Below are 26250 nucleotides of genomic sequence, written 5' to 3'. Positions count from 1 at the left end.
CAGCATGTGTACGGGTGGTCGGCAGACCGCCTGTACACACACAGCGACGCGTCAATATATCGGTAGATATATTGGCCGTCGGCTGTGCTGCGGGGCCGACGCGATACGTCTGTGAACGACGGAGTTTACAGACATATTGCCCGTACACACTGGCCGACGGACCCGCGATATATCAGCCGTTCAAGAGAACGCACGATATATCAGCCAGTGTGTACCAACCTTTACTGTTTACTTTCCTATCAGGTACAGGAGGCAGGGGAGATGTGGAGATAGTGGCTGACTGGTGAGGCAGGGGTGACGGGGAGGTAGTGGGTAACTGGTGAGGCAAGGGTGATGGGGAGATAGTGGCTGACTGAGGCAGGGGTGACGGGACATTGTACAAGGACCAAGGGAACGCTGACACACACATTTTACATACAGCTCTGCCTCTTCTGCCGCCATCCGGGTCACACCAAGCTCCTCCCTCAATGCACCCAGTCACTGATTTGAATTGCAGCTCAGAGGGTCCCGCTCATTTTTGTAAACAGGGTTCCGAGATGCCTGTAGCGCGATCACTGTAACATATACACACACACACACACACACACACACACACACACACACCACCCCCCCCCCCCTCCCCGTTTGCCCCTGCAATCCACCCTCCTGTCACATGCACCCATTAACACAGACAATATAGACCCTATCCGATCAGTTGCATGATCACTCCTTTAATACTGTTAGCAGCTTGAAATAGCCATAAAATTATACATGGTCTCCTACACCAGTGGTTCCCAAACTCAGGGGTCTATTTACTATACCTTGGATGGAGGTAAAGTACTGGACAATCATCTCCTAACTGTCATTTCACAGGCTGGGTTTGAAAAATGACAGTTAGGATCTCAGACCCCTCAGTCCCCACGGAACACTAAAGGGCCCTACACACTGGGCAATTTGGACGATATGAACAATGAACGATTTTTCAGTAACAATTTTTTTGCATACACACAGAACGATTTGTATGAACAATTTTACATTCCAAACATCTATATCATCCAAATTGGCTTACAATGATAGACCAATGATGAACAACTGTGAGGAAACGCATCATTCATCGTCTGTGCCTCCACACTGAACGATATATCGTTCATTTTTTAACTATATCTTTCTAAAATGTTGTCCAGTGTGTAGGGCCCTTAACAGGTCACGTTTTCGTGGTCACCCGGCAGCTGCGCTGTGTATCACCAACTGTCATCCACAGGTGACCTGGAAAAGAACGGTTAGTGATCCTTGGGAACCACTGCTCTATGCTCTATACAGAGCCGTTTTGTTGCGGTGGGCGAGGTGTGCCTTTGCACGGGGCGCCCGCCGCAGCTCTTTTGGTGGCTCTGTTCTGGTGTGCTCACCCTCCTCCTGTCATCATTACTACTACTCTGCTCGGGGGGCGGAGTTTCGTGGAACAACGCGTTTGCATCGTGACGTCATGATGCAAACGCATCATTCCGCGAAACCCCGCCCCCCCAGCGGAGCAGAATGACATGAGGAGGGGGAGCAGGGGAGATAGCTGGCGCCGCTGCTGCTGCTGTCACCTCTGTGACCAGATCCCGCCTCATACTTGCGCCACTAGAGGGGCCAGGAAGCCTCTGTCCCGGCATCATTACTGTGACCTGGGCTGCCTGGCACATGAAAGTTTTTTTCCTGTACTGCGCGCGTGACATCATGACGTCCGGGCGCTGAATACAGAAGGAGCCTGCCGCCGCTGAGCCGGAAAGGTTCTCCACACTGGAGTCTAGACGCTGCCCTTCCATGAGGAGCTGCAAGAATTACGTGAGTGAAGCAGCTACAGACGGGGAGGAGGGGCTTGGGGGCCGCTGATACTAAAAAGAGGCAGGGGGAGAGGGGGAGGCTTAGAGTGCAGACACATGCTGTGGGGGGGGGGGGGGGGTAATGAAAGATCATGCTATATATAGATGCAGGGGGAGGGGGGTTGCTGAGAGTGTAGACATGAGGGGAGGGGATGATGCTATATAGAGACGGAGGGGGTTGCTATTGACAAGGAGGGAAGCCGATGCTATACACAGAGCTGTTTCTTGCGGTGGGCGAGGCGTGCATTCGCACGGGGCGCCCGCCGCGGCTCTAGGTGGCTCAGTTTGCTCCCCCTCCTCCCCGTCATTACTACTCCGCTCGGGGGAGGAGTTTCATGCAATGATGCGTTTGCGTCGTGATGTCACCATGCAAACGCGTCATTACACGGAACTCCGCCCCCGAGTGGAGTACTGAGGAGGGGGAGCCACCCGGGGAGCCAGCAAGCTAGAAGGAGGGCCGGCGCGGGCCGAAGAGCGGTATGCGGGATGGAAGAGGACTGCTGCAAACGTAAGTATAACTTTCTCTTTCTTTCTTTCTTTGTAGAAGGGGACTCTGCCTGCCGTAATGTGTAAAATGGGGACTCTTGCCTGCCGTAATGTGTAAAATGGGGACTCTTGCCTGCCGTAATGTGTAAAATAGGGACTCTTGCCTGCCGTAATGTGTAAAATAGGGACTCTTGCCTGCCGTAATGTGTAAAATAGGGACTCTTGCCTGCGTAATGTGTAAAATGGGGACTCTTGCCTGCAGTAATGTGTAAAAATAGGATTTTAATACCTACCGGTAAATCCTTTTCTCTTAGTCCGTAGAGGATGCTGGGGACACTTCAAGAACCATGGGGTATAGACGGGATCCGCAGGAGACATGGGCACTTTAACACTTTAAAAGGGGTGTGAACTGGCTCCTCCCTCTATGCCCCTCCTCCAGACATAGGAACTGTGCCCAGGGAGTCGGACATTTTGAGGAAAAATTATTTATTTTGATTTAAACTAAGGTGAAATACATACCAGCTCACACCTCAAACATGCCGTACAACATGGCATTCAACCCAACGCATGCAACGGCATGACAAATGACAACAACAGGCTGACTATAAACGCAACACAACACGTGTGTAACCATAACCAATTGCTGCAGATACAGTACGCACTGGGACGGGCACCCAGCATCCTCTACGGACTAAGAGAAAAGGATTTACCGGTAGGTATTAAAATCCTATTTTCTCCTACGTCCTAGAGGATGCAGGGGACACTTCAAGAACCATGGGGTTTATACCAAAGCTCAAGAACGGGCGGGAGAGTGCGGATGACTCTGCAGCACCGATTGACCAAACAAGAGGTCCTCCTTGGCCAGGGTATCAAACTTGTAAAACTTTGCAAAAGTGTTTGAACCCGAACAAGTAGCTGCTCGGCAAAGCTGTAATGCCGAGACCCCCCGGGCAGCCGCCCAGGATGAGCCCACCTTTCTGGTAGGATGGGCCTCCACCGATTACGGTAACGGCAATCCAGCCGTAGAATGAGCTTGCCAAATCGTATTACAGATCCAGCGTGCAATAGTCTGCTTGGAAGCAGGAGCCCCAATCTTGTTGGGATCATACAGGACAAACAGAGCCTCCGTTTTCCTAATCTGAGCCGTTCTGGCCGCCGTTCTGGCTACATACATTTTCAAAGCTCTGACTACATCTAGAGACTTTGATTCCTCAAAGGCGTCAGTAGCCACTGGCACCACAATAGGTTGGTTCATGTGAAACGATGACACCACTTTTGGCAGAAATTGCTGAGGAGTTCTCATCTCCACTCTATCTTCATGGAAGATTAAATAGGGGCTCTTGTGAGACAAAGCCGCCAATTCTGATACCCGCCTTGCAGAGGCCAAGGCCAACAGCATGATCACTTTCCAAGTGACGAATTTCAACTCTACCTTACGTAAAGGTTCAAACCAATGAGATTGCAGGAACTCCAACACCACGTTAAGATCCCACGGTGCCACCGAAGGCACAAAGGGAGGTTGGATGTGCAGCACGCCTTTCGCGAAAGTCTGAACTTCCGGAAGGGAAGCCAATTCTTTTTGAACGAAAATTGACAAGGCCGAAATTTGTACTTTAATTGAGCCCGCATCCACCCCTGCTTGCAGAAAATGGAGAAAACGGCCCAGCTGAAATTCTTCCATAGGAGCCTCCTTGGATTCACACCAAGACACATATTTCCTCCAAATACGGTGATAATGTTTGGCCGTTACCTCTTTTCTAGCCTGAAGCAGTGTGGGAATTACTTCACCGGGAATACCCTTTCGTGGCTAGGATCCTGCGTTCAACCTCCAAGCCATCGAACGAAGCTGCGGTAAGTCTTGGTACACGCACGGCCCCTGCTGTAACAGATCGTGTCGTAGAGGAAGAGGCCAGTGATCTCCTATGAGTAATTCCTGAAGATCTGGATACCAGGCCCTCCTTGGCCAGTCTGGAACAATGAGGATTGCATGAACCCTTGTTCTTCTTATGATCTTTAACACTTCTGGAATGAGTGGAATCGGAGGGAACACATATATCGATTGAAACACCCACAGTGTCACTAGGGCGTCCCCCTCTATTGCTTGAGGGTCCCTCTACCTGGAACAATATCTCGGAAGTTTCTTGTTGAGGCGAGACGCCATCATGTCTATTTGAGGAATTCCCCAACGACTTGTCACTTCTGCAAAGACCTCTTGATGAAGACCCCACTCTCCTGGATGAAGATCGTGTCTGCTGAGGAAGTCTGCTACCCAGTTGTCCACACCCGGAATAAAGACCACTGACAGAGCGCTTACATGCCTTTCTGCCCAGCGGAAAACATTTGTGGCATCTGCCATTGCCGCTCTGCTCTTCGTTCCGCCCTGGCGGTTTACGTACGCCACTGCTGTTACGTTGTCCGACTGAATCAAGACGGGCAGATCGCGAAGAAGATGTACTGCTTGTAGAAGGCCGTTGTAAATGGCCCATAATTCCAGAATGTTTATGTGTAGACAAGCTTCCTGGCTTGACCATTTTCCCTGGAAATTTCCCCCCCTGTGTGACTGCACCCCAGCCTCGGAGAATCGCATCCGTGGTAACCAGGATCCAGTCCTGGATCCCGAACCTGCGTCCCTCTAGGAGCTGAGAGCTGTGCAGCTACCACAGTAGTGAAATTCTGGTCTTGGAAGACAGGATTATCTGTCGGTGCATGTGCAGATGGGACCCGGACCACTTGTCCAACAGATCCCACTGAAACACTCTGGCATGGAACCTGCCAAACTGAATGGCCTTGTAGGCCGCCACCATCTTCCCCAGCAATCGAGTGCATTGATGGATTGACACTCTCGCCGGCTTCAGAATTTGTTTGACCAGACTCTGAATTTCCAGAGCATTCTCTTCTAGAAGAAAAACTCTATCTGTGTCCAGAATCATTCCCAAAATAACTTTGGTGAAAACCCTCGTAACCGTGGATAGACCAAACGGCAACGTCTGAAATTGGTAATGACAATCCTGAATCGCAAACCTCAGGTAAGCCTGATGTGGGGGATATATGGGGACATGTAAGTAGGCATCCTTTATGTCGACCGACACCATAAAATCCCCTTCCTCCAGACTGGAGATCACTGCTTGGAGATATTGCATCTTGAATTTGAATTTTCTCAGATAGAAATTGAGGGATTTTAGGTTCAGAATTGGTCTGACCGAGCCGTCTGGCTTCGGGACCACGAAGAGGCTCGAATAAAAACCTTCTCCCTGTTGTGACGGGGGCACCTTGACAATGACTTGATTTTGACACAGCTTTTGTATCGCATCGCATACTACCTCCCTGTCCGGAAGAGAAGCTGGTAAGGCTGATTTGAAAAATCGCCGAGGGGGAACGTCTTGAAACTCCAGTTTGTACCCTTGGGACACTATTTCTAACACCCATGGGTCTAGGGCCGAACGAACCCAGAACTGACTGAAGAGTTGGAGACGTGCCCCCACCGGTGCGGACTCCCGCAGAGGAGTCCCAGCGTCATGCGGTGGATTTGGCAGAAGCAGGAGAGGACTTCTGCTCTTGGGAACCTGCCACAACAGGTGACCTTTTTCCTTTTCCTCTTCCTCTAGAAGCAAGGAAGGAAGACCCTCGTCCTTTTTTGTATTTATTGGGCCGAAAGGACTGCATCTGATAGTGGTGCGTTTTCTTTTGTTGTGCAGGAACATAAGGTAAAAATGATGACTTACCCGCGGTAGCCGTAGATACCAGGTCAGCGAGGCCGTCACCAAACAAGACACCACCTTTATACGGCAGAGACTCCATAGCCTTCTTAGAGTCAGCATCAGCAGTATTCCGTTGATGAATCCACAATGCTCTTCTAGCTGAGACTGCCATGGCATTGGCCCTTGATCCCAAAAGGCCAATGTCTCTCGCAGCTTCCTTTAGGTAGGCTGCAGCGTCCTTGATATAACCCAGTGTCAAAAGAATGCTATCCCTATCCAGGGTATCTATCTCAGATGACAAGTTATCTGCCCACTTTTCAATAGCGCTACTCACCCACACCGAAGCAACGGAAGGTCTGAGCAGCGTACCTGTAGTGACATAAATGGATTTCAATGTATTTTCCTGCTTACGATCCGCAGGTTCCTTTAGGGCTGCCGTGTCAGTAGACGGAAGCGCCACCGTTTTGGACAGTCGTGACAGAGCCTTGTCTACAGTGGAGGGTGACTCACACTTTTCCCTATCCCCAGAGGGGAACGGATATGCCACCGGAATTCTCTTGGGAATCTGAAACTTCTTGTCAGGATTTTCCCAAACCTTTTCAAAAAGCGAGTTCAGTTCATGAGAGGGAGGAAACGTTACCTCAGGTTTCTTTCCTTTATACATACAGACCCTTGTATCAGGAACAGCAGGATCCTCCGTGATATGTAACACGTCTTTTATCGCCACAATCATGTACTGAATGCTCTTAGCCAGTTTAGGATTTAATCTGGCATCACTATAGTCGACACTGGAGTCAGAGTCCGTGTCGGTATCTGTATCTGCTATCTGGGTAAATTAATGCTTTTGCAACCCCGAGGGGGTCTGGACCTGTGACAAAACATCCTCCACGGATTTTTTCCATGCCTGGTTCTGAGACTCAGATTTATCTAATCTCTTATTTAATAGAGCCACATTTGCATTCAAAGCACTCAAAAGATTCACCCAATCAGGAGTCGGCGGTGCTGACATGGTCACTCCCACAGCCGTTTCTGTCCCTAATCCAGCCTCCTCCTGAGAAGAGCACTCAGCCTCAGACATGCCGACACACGTGTACCGACACCCACAGACACACTGGGCATATAGGGGACAGACCCACAGTAAAGCCTGTCAGATAACCACAGAGGGAGTTTGCCAGCTCACAACCCAGCGCTTATCCCGGTTCTGAAAACCCATATACAAAGCCTCAGACCTGTTAGCGCTTTTATAAATACATATATAGCACCAAAATAACTGTGCCCCCCCCCCTGCTTTGCACCGTGTTACTTGATACAGCAGTGCAGAGGAAGGACCAGCGTCTCTGCAGCTCTGTGAAGAGAAAATGGTGCTGATAAGAGCTGTGAGGGCTAAGCCCCGCCCCCTTAAAGGCGCTCTCCAGCCCACCTATTTTTAAAAATATTTATACTGGCGGGGGTTCGGATTTAGTGCCTTGGCACTTAAAAACCACCTTGCCAGTCTTATATGAGGTTTTTAATGCTGCCCAGGCTCCCCCCCCCCCCCTCCCTGTAGTGCCACTGTGTGTGGGAGCATGGCGCGCAGCGCGGCCGCTGCGCGGTACCTCAAAGCCGTCACTGAAGTCTTCTGATCTTCTTCTACTCACCCGTCTTCTGACTCTGCAAGGGGGGTGACGGCGGGCTCTGGGAATGAGCATCAGACCCTCAGGAGCTAATGGTGTCCTGTAGCCAAAGAAGCAGAGCCTTGAAACTCACATAAGTAGGTCTGCTTCTCTCCCCTCAGTCCCACGAAGCAGGGAGCCTGTTGCCAGCAGGTCTCCCTGAGAATAATAAACCTAACAAAAGTCTTTTTCAGAGAAACTCAGGAGAGCTCCTCAGTGTGCATCCAGTCTCACTGGGCACAGATTCTAAACTGGAGTCTGGAGGAGGGGCATAGAGGGAGGAGCCAGTTCACACCCCTTTTAAAGTCTTAAAGTGCCCATGTCTCCTGCGGATCCAGTCTATTCCCCATGGTTCTTGAAGTGTCCCCAGCATCCTCTAGGACGCAGGAGAAATGGGGACTCTTGCCTGCCGTTATGTGGAAAATGGGGACTCTTGCCTGCCGTAATGTGGAAAATGGGGACACTTGCCTGCCGTAATGTGGAAAATAGGGATTTAATGTCTCAAGGGCATTTCAGTGTGTGGCATAATATGGTGCAGGGGGCATTACTGTGTGGGGCTTAATATGGTAGAATTTTTTTTTCTCCTGTGGTGGCCGTGATCGGTTGGTGCAGGGTCAAAAACTGGGGTGTAAGGTAGTCTTTTCAGACGAGGCCATGCCCATTGTAACGAGGCCACGCGCAAATTCTTTGTTTTAATATCTATGGATTGGGGGGGGGCGCATTTTTAAATCTCGCACTGGGAGCCAAATTGCCTAGAAACAGCCCTGGCTCTATACAGTTGTCATTTGAATAAAAGCAAGAAAGGTCAGGGAAATGTCATATTAACAACACAAACCATATTAACTACAGTTTTCATAATATATAATATGTACCTGCTCAGACTGTGTCAGCCTCTTGGCCTCGGAGAGGTAAGCTGCAAAACAGAAAAACAAAATGTATGGACATTACTGAAGCACACAGCAACACTAGGGGGCGATGTGCAACCAAAACAAGACTAAAGACCACAGCACACAGCAGCACAAACAAAAATAAAAGCTTTTTCCCAGCGGACAATTCACCAGACGCCACAAACGACAGGGTTATTTGGAATTTCTGACTGCATAGTAATGCACACTGTAATACTGTGTCGTACTGCATTCTGTATACTATAATTATGATCGCCATAGACTTGCAAAACCAGTACCTGAAAACAGCAAAAGTACTTGCGTGCATGAAGGGTTTTTGGATCCAAAACACTATTACATTTTACCAAAGACAACAGTAACTCCCCCACCAGATGGAGGGGATATGGTGCGAGACAGCAATGAAAACACACACATGATGTCTATATATCTCTATGGAAACTTCACACACACAAAGTACTTCTAAGTTAACACAATTTCACACGAGAGCATTTGAGATGCCACAGAGCAATTCCCGAATGCCATCTACACCATCCCAGTTCCCCAATAGTACAGCTCTCTTGAGTACATTCAAGGACAATTCATTTATTTGTGATGTGCCTCTACTTCCCAAACCCAAAACTTTGCTGCAACATTACAAGAAGGTGAGTGTAGAAGGTAAGGTGTGCAACTCATAGTAAAATCATGTTTGGAGAATATAGATCTAGTGCACAGAACATTAATTAGTATATGCACAAGACAATACTGCACTACTCTGCTACACACTGTACTCCAAGCACTGCAAAATAAGGGTTATAAAATGACATGTGATGTGGCTCACCACAACATATTGTGCCTAAACAACCCTACTACAAAACATTCCCACAGCCAACGGTGCCATGTAACAAACACATTGTCCTCTCCGTACCCACAGCAGCCGGAGAAGAAACAACACTGCTGCTGCTGCTTACCTGGTGTCTTTGTTTCCAGGCATTTTGCCAAGCCAAGATTTTATCCAAATAATGTTGTGCAGAAACAGCAGGTTTATTTCCAACATATAAAGATTATAACTATGAATGTTAATTTATATCACAAGACTACTAGTAATCATTAGGCGTACACATTTAAGGCTTCCTCGTATACCGTGTTTCGTGCTTCACAAGGAGGTTAAGGGCCTAATTCAAGGTTAACTGCAAAAGCAAAATCTTCCTCTAGTGGGCAAAACCATGTGCACTGCAGGGGGGGGGGGGGGGGGGGCAGATATAACGTGCAGAGAGAGATTTGGGTGGGTTATATTGTTTCTGTGCAGGGTAAATACTGGCTGCTAAACTTTTACACTGCAATTTAGATTTCAGTTTGAACACACCCCCTGGCATTTTACACGAGAGAGAGAGAGTGTGTGTTCCTCCTTACTATGCCCCTCCTACCAGACTCGGTTTAGAAAAATGTGCCCAAGGAGCCGGGTGCACTTCTCTGGGGCTCCAGAGATTTTTCTTTTAAATGTAAATTTAGTTTATTATTTTCAGGTAGCTCTGCTTGGCAGACAGACTACCTGCTTCATAGGACTTAGAGGGGGGACAGAACCAACCTCCTGAGGGTTAATGGTTCGTAATCCCGTCTGACAGGACATTGAGCTCCTGAGGTGCTGATCACTCATCGTCAGTATGTGTGCCCACCCCAGCAGCTAGCTGCCACCCTTTAACAGATGCCAAAGACCAGGTGCGGTGAGTGTTATACCGGGGTCCCGGTTAGCGGGTCCCTGGTGCAGTTTGGCAGCATGTCACGCGGTGGTCACAGGTCCGGAGCTGCGGTGCCCGCCGTGGACGGAACTGGCTCAGGGCTATTGCCCAGCAGTGCTCACTGTCATCTAAGGCAGAGGTTCTCAACATCAGTCCTCAAGTACCACCAACAGTTCATGTTTTCCAGGTCACCTAGCAGTTGAACAGGTGTATTCATTACTCACTGACGCATTATAAAAGACCCACAGGTGGAGCAAATTATTTCACTTGCAATCCTGTGAGGAGACCTGGAAAACATGAACTGTTGGCGGTACTTGAGGACCGAGGTTGAGAACCACTGATCTAAGGCTTTGTGTGGAATGTAAATTACATTTCCGAGGTGTTTTACACTTGTGGCCAGTATAATCTTGTCAGGGACTGCGCAACATTTTTTCCTGCTGCTGCGGATCACCAAGGCTGCATGCACGCTGCTCCTCCAGGACCCACGCTGTTACAGACTGTCTGAAATGGTACCAGGGGGTCATAGACAGGGGGGAGCATGTCAGCGGTAACACCGCTGCACTGATTTTACATACACTTATTTTCACACATTGTGCTGCTGTGTTCTGTGTGCTGGGTCTGCTCCTCTGTGTCACTCCAAAGTGCTGCGCTGTTATTTCCTGTATAATGTCTGAAGACTTGGTTATGTGTGCTGCTTGTAATTCTACCCAGTCTTCTGCGGGGTCTCTCATGTGTGAGCAATGTTCCCTGTCTCCTCAAGGGCCCAGCTCACAGGCACCTGACTGGTTTGACAGCCTTAAGAGCATGATTCACAATGTCAATTCTGAAGTAGCTGTAGCTAAAAGGGAGAGACAAGTATTAAAACACTCAATTGATTGTGTGACTAAGGCAGCAGATTCCAGGAAGGCTTCGTAGCCCCCTCTAGTGGCTTCACACAAACGCTCACTGCCACAGGTTTTACATTCAGATTCTGATCAGCCAGATGATGATGACATGGACGAGGACAGCTCTCTGTCCCCTGGGGTGGAAGCCCTCATTTTTGCCATAAGAGAGGTCCTTCACATACCGGACCCGGAGGCGGAACCAGATGAGGAGTTATACTTTAATGTAAGGCCCAAGAGTTCAGCTAACTTTCCAGTGTCTAAGGAGTTAAACTCCCTGACCTAGGATGCTTGGTTAAACCCTGATAAAAAAAATAAGATTTTACTTACCGGTAAATCTATTTCTCGTAGTCCGTAGTGGATGCTGGGGACTCCGTAAGGACCATGGGGAATAGACGGGCTCCGCAGGAGACATGGGCACTTTAAGAAAGAATTTAGATTCTGGTGTGCTCTGGCTCCTCCCTCTATGTCCCTCCTCCAGACCTCAGTTAGAGAAACTGTGCCCGGAAGAGCTGACAATACAAGGAAAGGATTTTGGTAATCCAGGGCAAGATTCATACCAGCCACACCAATCACACCGTATAACTTGAGATAAACATACCCAGTCAACAGTATGAACAACAACAGAGCAACAGGTCCAACCCTGATGCAACCATAACATAACCCTTATTGAAGCAATAACTATATACAAGCATTGCAGAAGAAGTCCGCACTTGGGACGGGCGCCCAGCATCCACTACGGACTACGAGAAATAGATTTACCGGTAAGTAAAATCTTATTTTCTCTAACGTCCTAGTGGATGCTGGGGACTCCGTAAAGAGCATGGGGATTATACCAAAGCTCCCAAACGGGCGGGAGAGTGCGGATGACTCTGCAGCACCGATTGAGCAAACACAAGGTCCTCCTCAGCCAGGGGATCAAACTTGTAGAACTTTGCAAAAGTGTTTGAACCTGACCAAGTAGCCGCTCGGCAAAGCTGTAATGCCGAGACCCCTCGGGCAGCCGCCCAAGAAGAGCCCACCTTCCTAGTGGAATGGGCCTTAACTGATTTTGGCAGCGGCAATCCAGCCGCAGAATGAACCTGCTGAATCGTGTTACAGATGCAGCGAGCAATAGTTTGCTTTGAAGCAGGAGCACCAAGCTTGTTGGAAGCATACAGGATAAACAAAGACTCTGTTTTCCTGACCCTAGCCGTTTTGGCTACATAAACCTTCAAAGCCCTGACCACATCAAGCAACTCGGAATCCTCCAAGTCCGTAGTAGCCACAGGCACCACCATAGGTTGGTTTATATGAAAGTATGAAACCACTTTTAGCAGAAATTGTGGACGGGTCCGCAATTCTGCTCTATCCGCATGGAAAACCAGATAGGGGCTTTTATGTGACAAAGCCGCCAACTCTGACACACGCCTAGCCGAAGCCAAGGCTAATAGCATGACCACCTTCCACGTGAGATATTTCAACTCCACCGTTTTGAGTGGTTCAAACCAGTGGGATTTCAGGAAACTCAACACTACGTTAAGATCCCAAGGTGCCACTGGAGGCACAAAAGAGGGTTGAATATGCAGCACTCCCTTTACAAACGTCTGAACGTCAGGTAGAGAAGCCAACTCCTTTTGAAAGAAAATGGATAGGGCCGAAATCTGGACCTTAATGGAACCCAATTTTAGGCCCAAATTCACTCCTGACTGTAGGAAGTGAAGGAAACGGCCCAGCTGGAATTCCTCCGTAGGGGCATTCCTGGCCCCACACCAAGCAACATATTTTCGCCATATACGGTGATAATGTTGAGCTGTCACGTCCTTCCTAGCCTTTATCAGCGTAGGAATGACCTCCTCCGGAATGCCTTTCTCCGCTAGGATCCGGCGTTCAACCGCCATGCCGTCAAACGCAGCCGCGGTACGTCTTGGAACAGACAGGGCCCCTGTTGCAACCAGTCCTGTCTTAGAGGAAGAGGCCACGGATCCTCTGTGAGCAATTCTTGCAGATCTGGATACCAAGTCCTTCGTGGCCAATCTGAAACAATGAGTATCGTTCTCACTCCTCTTTTTCTTATTATTCTCAGCACCTTGGGTATGAGAGGAAGAGGAGGAAATACATAGACCAACTGGAACACCCACGGTGTCACCAGGGCGTCTACAGCTATCGCCTGAGGGTCTCTTGACCTGGCGCAATACCTCTGTAGTTTTTTGTTGAGGCGGGATGCCATCATGTCCGCCTGTGGCAGTTCCAACCGACATGCAGTCTGTGCGAAGACTTCCCGATGAAGTCCCCACTCTCCCGGGTGGAGGTCGTGTCCCGGGATGAACACTGCTGACAGTGCGCTTACGTGATTTTCCGCCCAGCGAAGAATTCTGGCGGCTTCCGCTATCGCTTCCCTGCTCCTTGTGCCACCTTGTCGGTTTACATGAGCCACTGCGGTGATGGTGTCTGACTGAATCAGAACCGGTTGGTCGCGAAGCAGGGTCTCCGCTTGACGTAGGGCGTTGTATACGGCCCTTAGTTCCAGGATGTTGATGTGAAGGCAAGTCTCCTGACTTGACCACAGACCTTGGAAATTTGTTCCCTGTGTGACTGCTCCCCACCCTCGGAGGCTTGCATCCGTGGTCACCAGGACCCAGTCCTGAATGCCGAATCTGCGGCCCTCGAGAAGGTGAGCACTCTGCAGCCACCACAGGGGAGAGGCCCTGGCCCTGGGGGATAGGGTGATTAACCGATGCATCTGAAGATGTGATCCGGACCACTTGTCCAGTAAGTCCCATTGAAAGGTCCTCGCATGGAACCTGCCGAAGGGAATGGCCTCGTATGATGCCACCATCCTTCCCAGGACTCGAGTGCAGTGATGCACTGACACCTGTTTTGGTTTTAATAGGTTCCTGACCAGTGTCATGAGCTCCTGAGCTCTCTCTATCGGGAGATAAACCCTTTTCTGGTCTGTGTCTAGAATCATGCCTAGGAAAGGCAGACGAGCCGTAGGAACCAACTGCGACTTTGGAATATTTAGAATCCAGCCGTGTTGCCGTTACACTTCCAGAGAATGTGCTATGCTGATCAGCAACTGCTCTCTTGATCCCGCTTTTATGAGGAGATCGTCCAAGTATGGGATAATTGCGACCCCTTGCTTCCACAGGAGTACCATCATTTCCGCAATTACCTTGGTAAATATTCTCGGTGCCGTAAAGAGACCAAACGGCAACGTCTGAAATTGGTAATGACAATCCTGTACCACAAATCTGAGGTACGCCTGATGAGGTGGATAAATGGGGACATGAAGGTATGCATCCTTTATGTCCAGAGACACCATAAAATCCCCCCCTTCCAGGCTTGCGACGACCGCTCTCAGCGATTCCATCTTGAACTTGAACCTTTTCAGGTATATGTTCAGGGATTTTAAATTCAATATGGGTCTGACCGAGCCGTCCGGTTTCGGGACTACAACATGGTCGAATAATAACCCCCTCCTTGTTGAAGGAGGGGAACCTTGACCACCACCTGTTGAAGATACAATTTGTGAATTGCAGTTAACACTATTTCCCTCTCGTGGGGGGAAGCCGGCAGGGCCGTCGGTGAGGGGGCATCTCCTCGAAGTCCAGCTTGTATCCCTGAGACACAATATCTATTGCCCAGGGATCCAACAGGGAGTGAACCCACTTGTGGCTGAAATTTCGAAGGCGTGCCCCCACCGGGCCTAGCTCCGCCTGTGGAGCCCCAGCGACATGCGGTGGATTTTGTAGAGGCCGGGGAGGACTTCTATTCCTGGGAACTAGCTGTGTTGTGCAGCTTCTTTCCTCTGCCCCTGCCTCTGGCAAGAAAGGACGCACCTCGGACTTTCTGGTTTCTTTCTGATCGAAAGGACTGCATTTGATAATGTCGTGCTTTCCTAGGCTGTGCGGGAATATAAGGCAAAAGATCAGAATTACCAGCCATAGCTATGGAGACCAGGTCCGAGATCCCTTATCCACATAATCCTCAGCCTTGTAAGGTAAACCTTCCATATGCCTCTTAAGTCAGCATCACTTGTCCATTGCATGTTCCACAGGACACGTCAAGCAGAAATCGACATAGCATTGACTCTAGAACCCAGTAGACTAATGTCTCTTTGGCCATGTTTTATATATATATCTAAGACAGCATCTTTTATATATATATATATATATATATATATATATATATATATATATATATATATATATATATATCTATATCTATATATATATATACATACTAGGGTCTCAATCTCTGCTGATAAGGTATCTGTCCACGCTGCTACAGCGCTATAAACCCATGCCGACACAATCGCCGGTCTGAGTAGTGTACCAGAATGTGTGTAAATGGACTTCAAAGTACTTTTACTGCATGCTATCTGCAGGATCCCTGAGGATAGCCGTTAAGTCAGCGCTACCTTTTGGGCAAACGTGACACCCTAGGGGAAGATTCCCATCGTATCCTGGCCCTAGTAGGGAAAGGATACTCCCTGAGAATTCTTTGTGGGAAACTGCAGTCTCTTGTCTGGAGATTCCCGCTCTTTTTCTTCATGAGAGGAGGGAAATTTACCTCAGCTTTCTTCCCCTTAAACATGTGTACCCTTGTGTCAGGGACAGATGAGTCATCAGTGATATGCAAAACATTTTTTATTACAATAATCATATATTGAATACTTTCCTGCCATTTTGGCTGTAACTTTGCATTATCGTAGTCGACACTGGAGTCAGACTCCGTGTCGATATCAGTGTCTATTATTTTGGATAGTGATCATTGAGAGACTCTGAAGGTCTCTGCGACATAGGGACAGACATGGGTAGATTCCCTGTCTGTTCTCTAATCTTTTGTGCAATAAATTTACCTTAGCACTTAATTTCACATATCCAAACAGGTGTCGGCGTTGTCGACGGAGACACCACTCACACACACATTTGCTCCATCTCCTCCTTAGGGGAGCCTTTTACCTCAGACATGTCGACACACACGTACCGACACACCACACACTCAGGGAATGCTCATCTGAAGACAATTCCCCCACAAGGCCCTTTGGAGAGACAGAGAGAGAGTATGCCAGCACACACCCCAGCGCTATAAACCCAGGAATAACACAGTAACTTAATGTTAACCCAGTAGCTGCTGTTTATATTGATTTTTGCGCCAAATTATGTGCCCCCCCCCTCTCTTTTTACCCTCTTCTACCGTGTATCTGCAGGGGAGAGCCTGGGGAGCTTCCTCTCAGCGGAGCTGTGGAGAAAAAATGGCGCAGGTAAGTGCTGAGGAAGAAGCCCCGCCCCCTCGACGGCGGGCTTCTGTCCCGCTTAAAATAAGAATTTACTCACCGGTAATTCTATTTCTCGTAGTCCGTAGTGGATGCTGGGAACTCCGTAAGGACCATGGGGATTAGCGGGCTCCGAAGGAGGCTGGGCACTCTAGAAAGATCTTAGACTACCTGGTGTGCACTGGCTCCTCCCACCATGACCCTCCTCCAAGCCTCAGTTAGGTACTGTGCCCGGACGAGCGTACACAATAAGGAAGGATTTTGAATCCCGGGTAAGACTCATACCAGCCACACCAATCACACCGTACAACTCGTGATATGAAACACAGTTAACAGTATGAAACAATAGAGCCTCTCAACAGATGGCTCAACAATAACCCGATTTAGTTAACAATAACTATGTACAAGTATTGCAGATAAACCGCACTTGGGATGGGCGCCCAGCATCCACTACGGACTACGAGAAATAGAATTACCGGTAAGTAAATTCTTATTTTCTCTAACGTCCTAGTGGATGCTGGGAACTCCGTAAGGACCATGGGGATTATACCAAAGCTCCCAAACGGGCGGGAGAGTGCGGATGACTCTGCAGCACTGAATGAGAGAACTCCAGGTCCTCCTCAGCCAGGGTATCAAATTTGTAGAATTTTGCAAACGTGTTTGCCCCTGACCAAGTAGCTGCTCGGCAAAGTTGTAAAGCCGAGACCTCTCGGGCAGCCGCCCAAGATGAGCCCACCTTCCTTGTGGAATGGGCATTGACAGATTTTGGCTGTGGCAGGCCTGCCACAGTATGTGCAAGCTGAATTGTACTACAAATCCAACGAGCAATAGTCTGCTTAGAAGCAGGAGCACCCAGCTTGTTAGGTGCATATAGGATAAACAGCGAGTCAGATTTTCTGACTCTAGCCGTTCTGGAAACATATTTTCAGTGCCCTGACAACGTCTAGCAACTTGGAGTCCTCCAAGTCCCTAGTAGCCTAGGCACCACAATAGGCTGGTTCAGGTGAAACGCTGACACCACCTTTGGGAGAAACTGGGGACGAGTCCTCAATTCTGCCCTATCCATATGGAAAATCAAATAAGGGCTTTTACAAGACAAAGCCGCCAACTTTGATACTCGCCTGGCAGAAGCCAAGGCCAATAACATAACCACCTTCCACGTGAGATATTTCAGATCCACGGTTTTTAGTGGTTCAAACCAATGTGATTTTAAGAAACTCAACACCACGTTGAGATCACAAGGTGCCACAGGAGGCACAAACGGGGGCTGACTCTGCAGCACTCCTTTTATAAATGTCTGAACTTCAGGTACTGAAGCTAGTTCTTTTTGAAAGAAAATCGACAGAGCCGAGATCTGTACCTTAATGGAACCCAATTTAAGGCCCATAGTCACTCCTGCTTGCAGGAAATGCAGAAATCGACCTAGTTGAAATTCCTCTGTTGGGGCCCTTTCGGCCTCACACCATGCAACATATTTTCGCCATATGCGGTGATAATGAGTTGCTGTAACCTCTTTCCTGGCTTTAGTAAGCGTAGGAATGACTTCCTCCGGAATGCCCTTTTCCTTCAGGATCCGGCGTTCAACCGCCATGCCGACAAACGCAGCCGCGGTAAGTCTTGGAACAGACAGGGCCCCTGCTGCCGCAGGTCCTGTCTGAGTGGCAGAGGCCATGGGTCCTCTGATATAAATTCTTGAAGTTCTGGGTACCAAGCTCTTCTTGGCCATCCACGAGTATCGTTCTTACTCCTCGCCTTCTTATTATTCTCAGTACCTTTGGTATGAGAGGCAGAGGGGAGAACACATAAACCGACTGGTACACCCACGGTGTTACCAGAGCGTCCATAGCTATCGCCTGAGGGTCCCTTGACCCGGTGCAATATCTTTTATAGCTTCTTGTTGAGGCGGGACGCCATCATGTCCACCTGTGGCCTTTCCCAATGGTGTACAATCCTATTGGAAGACTTCTGGAGGAAGTCCCCATTCTCCCGGGTGGAGGTCGTGTCTGTTGAGAAGATCTGCTTCCCAGTTGTCCACACCGGGAATGAACACTGCTGACAGTGCTAACACATGATTTTCCGCCTATCGGAGAATCCTTGTGGCTTCTGCCATCGCCATCCTGCTTCTTGTGCCGCCCTGTTAGTTTACATGGGCGACTGCCGTGATGTTGTCTGATTGGATCAGTACCGGCTGGTTTTGAAGCAGAGGCCTTGCCGGCCTCAGGGCATTGTAAATGGCCCTCAGGTCCAGAATATTTATGTGTAGGGAAATAACCTGACTTGACCAAAGTCCCTGGAAATTTCTTCCCTGTGTGACTGCCTCCCAGCCTCAAAGGCTGGAATCCATGGTCACTAGGACCTAGTCCTGTATGCCGAACCTGCGGCCCTCTTGAAGATGGGCACTCTGCAGCCACCACAGTAGAGATACCCTGGTCCTTGGAGACAGGGTTATCAGCCTATGCATCGGAAGATGCGATCCGGACCACTTGTCCAACAGGTCCCTCTGAAAAGTTCTTGTATGGAACCTGCCTAATGGGATTGCTTCGTAGGAAGCTACCATTTTTCCCAGGACTCGCGTGCAATGATGCACCGCTACCTATTTTGGCTTCAGGAGGTCTCTGACTAGAGATGACAACTCCTTGGCTTTCTCCTCCGGGAGAAACACTATTTCTGGTTTATGTCCAGAACCATCCCCAGGAACAGTAGACGTGTCATAGGAACCAGCTGTGACTTTGGACTGTTTAGAATCCAACCATGCTGTTGTAGCACTTTCCAAAATAGTGCTACCCCGACTACCAACTGCTCCTTGGACCTCGCCCTTATAACGAGATTGTCCAAGTACGGGATAATTACAACTCCCTTTTTTTGAAGGAGTATCAACATTTCGGCCATTACCTTGATAAAACACCCTCGGTGCCATGTACAGTCCAAACGGCAGTGTCTGGACTTGGTAATGGTAATCCTGTACCACAAATCTGAGGTACTCCTGGCGAGGATGGTAAATGGGGACATGCAGGTAAGCATCCTTGATGTCCCAGGATACCATGTAATCCCCCTCGTCCAGGCTTGGAATAACCGCCCTGAGCGATTCCATCTTGAACTTGAATTTTTGTGTTCAAGGATTTTAAATATAAAATGGGTCACACCGAACCATGCGGTTTCGGTACCCCAACCCGTGTGGAATAGTAACCCCGTCCTTGTTGAAGTAGGGGCACCTTGAGTATTACCTGCTGGGAATACCGCTTATTAATTGCCTCTAGCACAGCCTCCCTGCCTGAGGGAGTTGTCAGCAAGGCATATTTTAGGAAACGGCTAGGGGGAGACATCTCGAATTCCAGCTTGTACCCCTGAAATACTACTTGAAAGAAACAGGGATCCACCTGTGAGCGAGCCCACTAATTGCTGAAATTTTTGAGACGGCCCCCCACCGTACCTGGCTACACCTGTGGAGCACCCGCGTCATGGTGTGGCCTCACAGGAGGCGGGGGAAGAATCTTGATTCTGGGAACAGGCTGACTGGTGCAGCTTTTTTCCCTCTACCCTTTTCTCTGTACAGAAAGGAAGCGCCATTTGACCCGCTTGCTTTTCTGAAGCCGAAAGGACTGTACCTTTGTCTGTGAGGAAACCTGAGGTAAAATTATTTCTTCCCAGCAGTTGCTGTGGATACGAGGTCCCAGAGACCATCCCCAAATAATTCCTCACCCTTATAAGGCTCTCTATGCGCTTTTTAAGTCAGCATCACCTGTCCAGTGACAGGTCTCTAATACCCTCCTGACAGAATGGACATTACATTTATTTTGGATGCCAGCCGGCAAAATATCCCTCTGTGCATCCCCCATATATAAGACGACGTCTTTAATATGTTTTTATGTTTGCCAACTAGTATCCCTGTTTGACAGGGTCACCGACCACGCTGCAGCAGCACTATCTGCAGGTCTCAGTCTAGTACCTGAGTGTGTAAATACAGACTTCAGGATAGCCTCCTGTTTTTTATCAACAGGTACCTATTAAAGTGGCTGTATCCTAAGACGGCAGTGCCACCTTTTTTGACAAACGTGTGAGCGCCTTATCCACCCTAGGGGATATCTCCCAGCGTAACTTATCCACCTGGCGGGAAAGGGTACGCCATCAGTAACTTTTTATAAATGACCAGTTTCTTAACGGGGGAACCCACGCTTTCACACACTTCATTTATTCATCTGATGGGGGAACAAAACACTGCCTGTTTTTTCTCCCCAAACCTAAAACCCATTTTGCTTGGGTTAAAGTCAGAAATGTATAACACATTTTTTATTGCCGGGATCACGTCACGGATGTTCCTAGTGGATTGTGTATATGTCTCCACCTTGTCGACACTGGAGTCAGACTCCGTGTCGACATCTGTGTCTGCCATCTGAGAGAGCGGGCGTTTTTGAGCCCCTGATGGCCTTTGAGACGCCTGGGCAGGCGCGGGCTGCGAAGCCGGCTGTCCCACAGCTGTTACGTCATCCACCCTTTTATGTAAGGAGTTGACACTGTCGGTTAATACCTTTCACCTATCCATCCACTCTGGTGTCGGCCCCACAGGGGGCGACATCACATATATCGGCCTCTGTTCTGTCACCATATAAGCCTCCTCATTCCACATGTCGACACAGCCGTACCGACACACCGCAGACACACAGGGAATGCTCTAAACGAGGACAGGACCCACAAAAGCCCTTTGGGGGGACAGAGTAAGAGTATGCCAGCACACACCAGAGCGCTATATATATACAGGGACTAACTGAGTTATGTCCCTAATAGCTTTTATATAATATACTGTATACAGTGCCAATTTTAATGCCCCCCCTCTCTTTTCCCTCTTACTGTACTGTAGAATTGCAGGGAAGAGCCAGGGAGCTTCCCTCCAGCCGAGCTGTGAGGGAAAAATGGCGCCAGTGTGCTGAGGAGATAGGCTCCGCCCCTTTTTCGCAGCCTATTCTCCCGTTTTTTATGGAATTCTGGCAGGGGTATTTACCTCATATATAGCCCCTGGGGCCATATATTGAGGTATTTTAGCCAGCCAAGGTGTTTTTATTGCTGCCTCAGGGCGCCCCCCCCCCAGCGCCCTGCACCCTCAGTGACCGGAGTGTGAAGTGTGTGAGAGGAGCAATGGCGCACAGCTGCAGTGCTGTGCGCTACCTTGGTGAAGACAGAGTCTTCATGCCGCCGATTTTCCGGACCATCTTCTTGCTTCTGGCTCTGTAAGGGGGACGGCGGCGCGGCTCCGGGACCGAACATCAAGGCTGGGCCTGCGGTCGATCCCTCTGGAGCTAATGGTGTCCAGTAGCCTAAGAAGCCCAATCCGGCTGCAAGCAGGCGAGTTCGCTTCTTCTCCCCTTAGTCCCTCGCTGCAGTGAGCCTGTTGCCAGCAGGTCTCACTGAAAATAACAAATTCTAAGACTATAACTTTCTAAGAGCTCAGGAGAGCCCCTAGTGTGCATCCAACCTCGGCCGGGCACGAAATCTAACTGGGGCTTGGAGGAGGGTCATGGTGGGAGGAGCCAGTGCACACCAGGTAGTCTAAGATCTTTCTAGAGTGCCCAGACTCCTTCGGAGCCCGCTAATCCCCATGGTCCTTACGGAGTTCCCAGCATCCACTAGGACGTTAGAGAAATATACATTTTCTTGGCGGGGGCTCATACATATATACAGTGCCCAACTGTATATATGTGTACTTTTGCCAAAAGAGGTCCATATGCTGCCCAGGGCGCCCCCCCCCCCCTGCACCCTGCACCCTTACAGTGACCGGAGTATGTGAGGTGTGTGGGAGCAATGGCGCACAGCTGCAGTGCTGTGCGTTAACTCAGTGAAGAACGGAGTCTTCTGCCGCCGATTTCAAAGTCTTCTTGCTTCTCATACTCACCCGGCTTCTGTCTTCCGGCTCTGCGAGGGGGTCGGCGGCGCGGCTCTGGGATCGGACGACGAGTGTGAGATCCTGTGTACGATCCCTCTGGAGCTAATGGTGTCCAGTAGCCTAAGAAGCAGGACCTAGCTTCAGAGAGTAGGGCTGCTTCTCTCCCCTCTGTCCCACGATGCAGGGAGTCTGTTGCCAGCAGAGCTCCCTGAAAATAAAAAACCTAACAAAATACTTTTTCACAGCAAGCTCAGGAGAGCTCACTGAACAGCACCCAGCTTGTCCGGGCACAGATTCAAACTGAGGTCTGGAGGAGGAACATAGAGTGAGGAGCCAGAGCACACCAGAACCTAAATTCTTTCTTAAAGTGCCCATGTCTCCTGCGGAGCCCGTCTATTCCCCATGGTCCTTACGGAGTCCCCAGCATCCACTAGGACGTTAGAGAAAATGTAAATTCCTCAGAGGTTTTTAATCTACCTTTCCCCTTCCAGCTGAGGATAGGAAGGTCTTATGAAAAACCCCCGTCAAACGATACATCTGTATCCAGACTATCCAAAAAATTGGTACTGCCTGTCCCTGGGGCTGTATCTCTGAAGGAGCCTGCTGACCGTAAAATTGAGACAACGCTCAAGGCTATTTATACAGCAGCAGGCACAGCACAGCACCCCACAATAGTTTTCGGGTGGATCTCCAGGGCTGTGGTAAAGTGGTCTGATAATGTTATTTATGGTTTAGACGCTCTGCCCCAGGATGAGGTTGTTACCCGCTGCAACATATACAGGATGCTGCAAATTTTATGAGCGAGGCTATAAAGGAGTTGTGTAAGATTAATGGCTGCACTACTGCTATGGCGGTCTCAGTGCGCAGAGCTCTGTGGTTACGTCAATGGGCGGCGGATGCAGATTCCAAAAAGGGTGTAGAAAATCTTCCCTTTACAGGTGATGTCTTGTTTGGAGACTAATTGAATAAGTGGATCTCGCAAGCAACGCCTGGTAAGTCTACCTATCTGCTGTTGGCTGCGCCACCTGCTAGACGTTCTTACACCGGACCCTCCTTGCAGTCTTTTTGTGTGTAAAGGTTCAGAGGCAGGGTCCGAGGGGCCTCCACCACCTCCAGAGGATCTCGTGGTAAGTCCCGTAAACCTGCACCTGCTGTCTCCCTGGACCAGACCACCGGATCCCCTGCCGCTGAACCCTCCGCGTGATGGTTGGCCCCAGCGACAAGGCGACTTTCAGGTAGGTGCTCGCCTTTAACACTATGCCCACGTGTGGGCGGAGTCCTGCCGGGATTCTTAGGTGAGGGACCTCATATCCCACGGATACCAGCTGGAATTCCAAACACTACCTCCTCACAAGTTTTTCAAGTCGGGCTTACCAGCTTTACCCGCAGCAAAAGTTACCTTGCAAGAGGCTATTCAAAAGCTTTTGCAGACAGGGGTGGTAGTTCCTGTGCCTCCTCCGTTACGCAACGGGGTTTTTTACTCCAGTCTTTTTTTTGTTCCCAAACCAGACGGTATGGTGCACCCCATCTTGAACCTGAAGTCTCTCAACCCGTATCTGTGGGTGTTCAAATTCAAGATGGCATCCCTGAGGGCGGTGGTATCCGCTCTGGAGGATGGGGGAGTTTCTGGTGTCTCTGGAAGTCAAGGATGCTTACCTTCACATTCCCATGTGGCCTCCTCATCAGGCTTACCTCAGGTTCGCCATATTGGACGACCATTTCCAGTTTCAGGCCTCACCAAGGTCATGGCGGAGATGATGCTGCAACTACGCATAATGGGAGTGAACATAGTTCCCTACTTGGACGATCTCCTAATAAAGACTGTGTCCAGGGAACGTCAGCTACACAACATCGATCTGACTACTCGCCTACTCACGGATCATGGGTGGATCCTAAATTTCCAGAAATCTCACCTGGAACCGACCCTGCGTCTTCAGTTCCTGGGAATGATACTGGATACAGTGTCTCAAAATGTGTTTCTTCTGATGGACAAGGCCTTGACTATCCAGGCTATGGTCCGCTCGGTCCTCAGTCCTCACATGGTGTCCATACATCTTTGCACTCGCTTACTGGACAAGATGGTGGCTGCTTACGATGCAATCCAATACGGTAGATTCCATGCCCGGCCATTTCAACTGGATCTACTGGACAAATGGTCGGGTTGTCACCTTCACATGCATCGGGAAGTGCCCTTGTTTCCAAAAAGGAGATTTATGGTAAGAACTTACCCTTGTTAAATCTCTTTCTGCGAGGTACACGGGATTCCACAGGGAATAACATAGCCCTAAAAGTTTTGACTGTTCCCAAGACGCTCAGCGCCGCCACCTCTATAACCCCGCCTCCGTGCACAGGAGCTCAGTTTCGTTAACCAGTACAATACAGTAGCAGGCAAAAGAGACGACAGCCGTTAGTAGCCAAGTACACCACATTCTCACGACAGGAGAGGGTATCAGTGGCTAATGCCATACCAACCCAAAGAAGCTAAGTGTGTCAGGGTGGGCGCCCTTTGGAATCCAGTGTACCTCGCAGAAAGAGATTTAACAAGGGTAAGTTCTTACCATAAATCTCCTTTCGTGCAGCAGGGTACACTGGTATTCCACAGGGAATAACATCAGGGATGTCCTGAAGCAGTTCCTTATGGGAGGGGACGCACTGTAGCGGGCACAAGAACCCGGCGTCCAAAGGAAGCATCCTGGGAGGCGGAAGTATCGAAGGCACAGAACCTTATGAACGTGTTCACTGAGGACCATGTAGCCGCCCTGCACAATTGTTCAAAGGTCGCACCACGGCGGGCTGCCCAAGAAGGTCCAACAGACTAAGTAGAATGGGCTTTGATGGTAGCAGGAGCTGGAAGGCCAGCCTGTACATAAGCATGTGCAATCACCATTCTAATCCATCTGGCCAAGCTCTGCTTGTTAGCAGGTCAGCCACGTTTGTGAAAACCAAACAGTACAAAAGAGAGAATCAGACTTCCTAATGGAGGCTGTCCTCTTCACATAGATACGGAGAGCCCATACCACATCCAAAGACCGCTCTTTGGAGGATAAATCCGGAGAGACAAAGACCGGAACCACAATCTCCTGGTTAAGGTGGAAAGAAGACACCACCGTTAGGAGATAAACAGGGCGCGTTCGAAGAACCGCCCGGTCACGGTGAAAAATCAGATACGGAGACTTACAAGACATGGCATCCAAATCTGATACCAGTCTAGCAGAGGCAATAGCCAGCAGAAACAAGACCTCGAGGGAAAGCCTCTTAAGGTCCGCAGATTCAAGAGGTTCAAACGGAGACTCTTCATGAGGTTCAAACGGAGACTCTTGCAAAGCCTCCAGAACCATCAACAAATCCCAAGGAACTACAGGTGGGACATAGGGAGGTTGATCCATAAAACACCCTGAGTGAAGGTATGAACATCAGGCAAAGTCGCAATTTTTCGCTGAAACCATACCGACAAGGCAGAAATATGAACCTTGAGGGAGGCCAGCCGAAGGCCCAAGTCCAGGCCCTGTTGCAGGAAGGCCAAAAGTTTGGCCGTACTAAACTTGTAAACATGATGATTGTTAGATGCGCACCAAGCAAAGTAAGAATTCCAGACCCTATGATAAATCCGAGCAGAAGCCGGCTTACGGGCCTTCAACATAGTTTGAATGACCGCCTCAGAAAATCCTTTGGCCCTCAGTACGGAAGCTTCAAGAGCCACGCCGTCAAAGTCAGACGGGCCAAATCCTGGTAAACGCAAGGGCCCTGAACGAGGAGGTCTGGTCGTTGCGGAAGCAGAAGAGGACGCTCTAACGAGACCCTGTAGGTCTGAGAACCAATGCCGTCTGGGCCACGCTGGAGCTATTAGAAGTAGTATTCCTCATTCTTGCTTGAACTTCCTCACTACTCTGGGCAGGAGTGACACCGGAGCGAACATGTACGGCAGCCGAAAGTT

The 26250-nt window shown here is 49.4% G+C and overlaps 1 protein-coding gene across 1 annotated transcript in view; it reads right to left on the bottom strand.

The window, feature by feature from the left end:
• Positions 1 to 26250, bottom strand: part of NRBF2 (nuclear receptor binding factor 2) — a 128003-nt gene that overhangs the window by 6130 nt on the left and 95623 nt on the right. Inside the window, exon 3 of the mRNA XM_063961824.1 lies at positions 8553 to 8593. Within this exon, the coding sequence (XP_063817894.1) occupies positions 8553 to 8593 (41 nt within the window). The remainder of the gene's footprint in view (positions 1 to 8552; positions 8594 to 26250) is intronic.

This window comes from Pseudophryne corroboree, chromosome 3 (assembly GCF_028390025.1).
Source record: "Pseudophryne corroboree isolate aPseCor3 chromosome 3, aPseCor3.hap2, whole genome shotgun sequence".
In the NCBI taxonomy this organism is placed as follows: domain Eukaryota; kingdom Metazoa; phylum Chordata; class Amphibia; order Anura; family Myobatrachidae; genus Pseudophryne; species Pseudophryne corroboree.
Note: the sequence above shows the minus strand (reverse complement) of the source record. Positions and strands in the feature narration are given on the sequence as shown.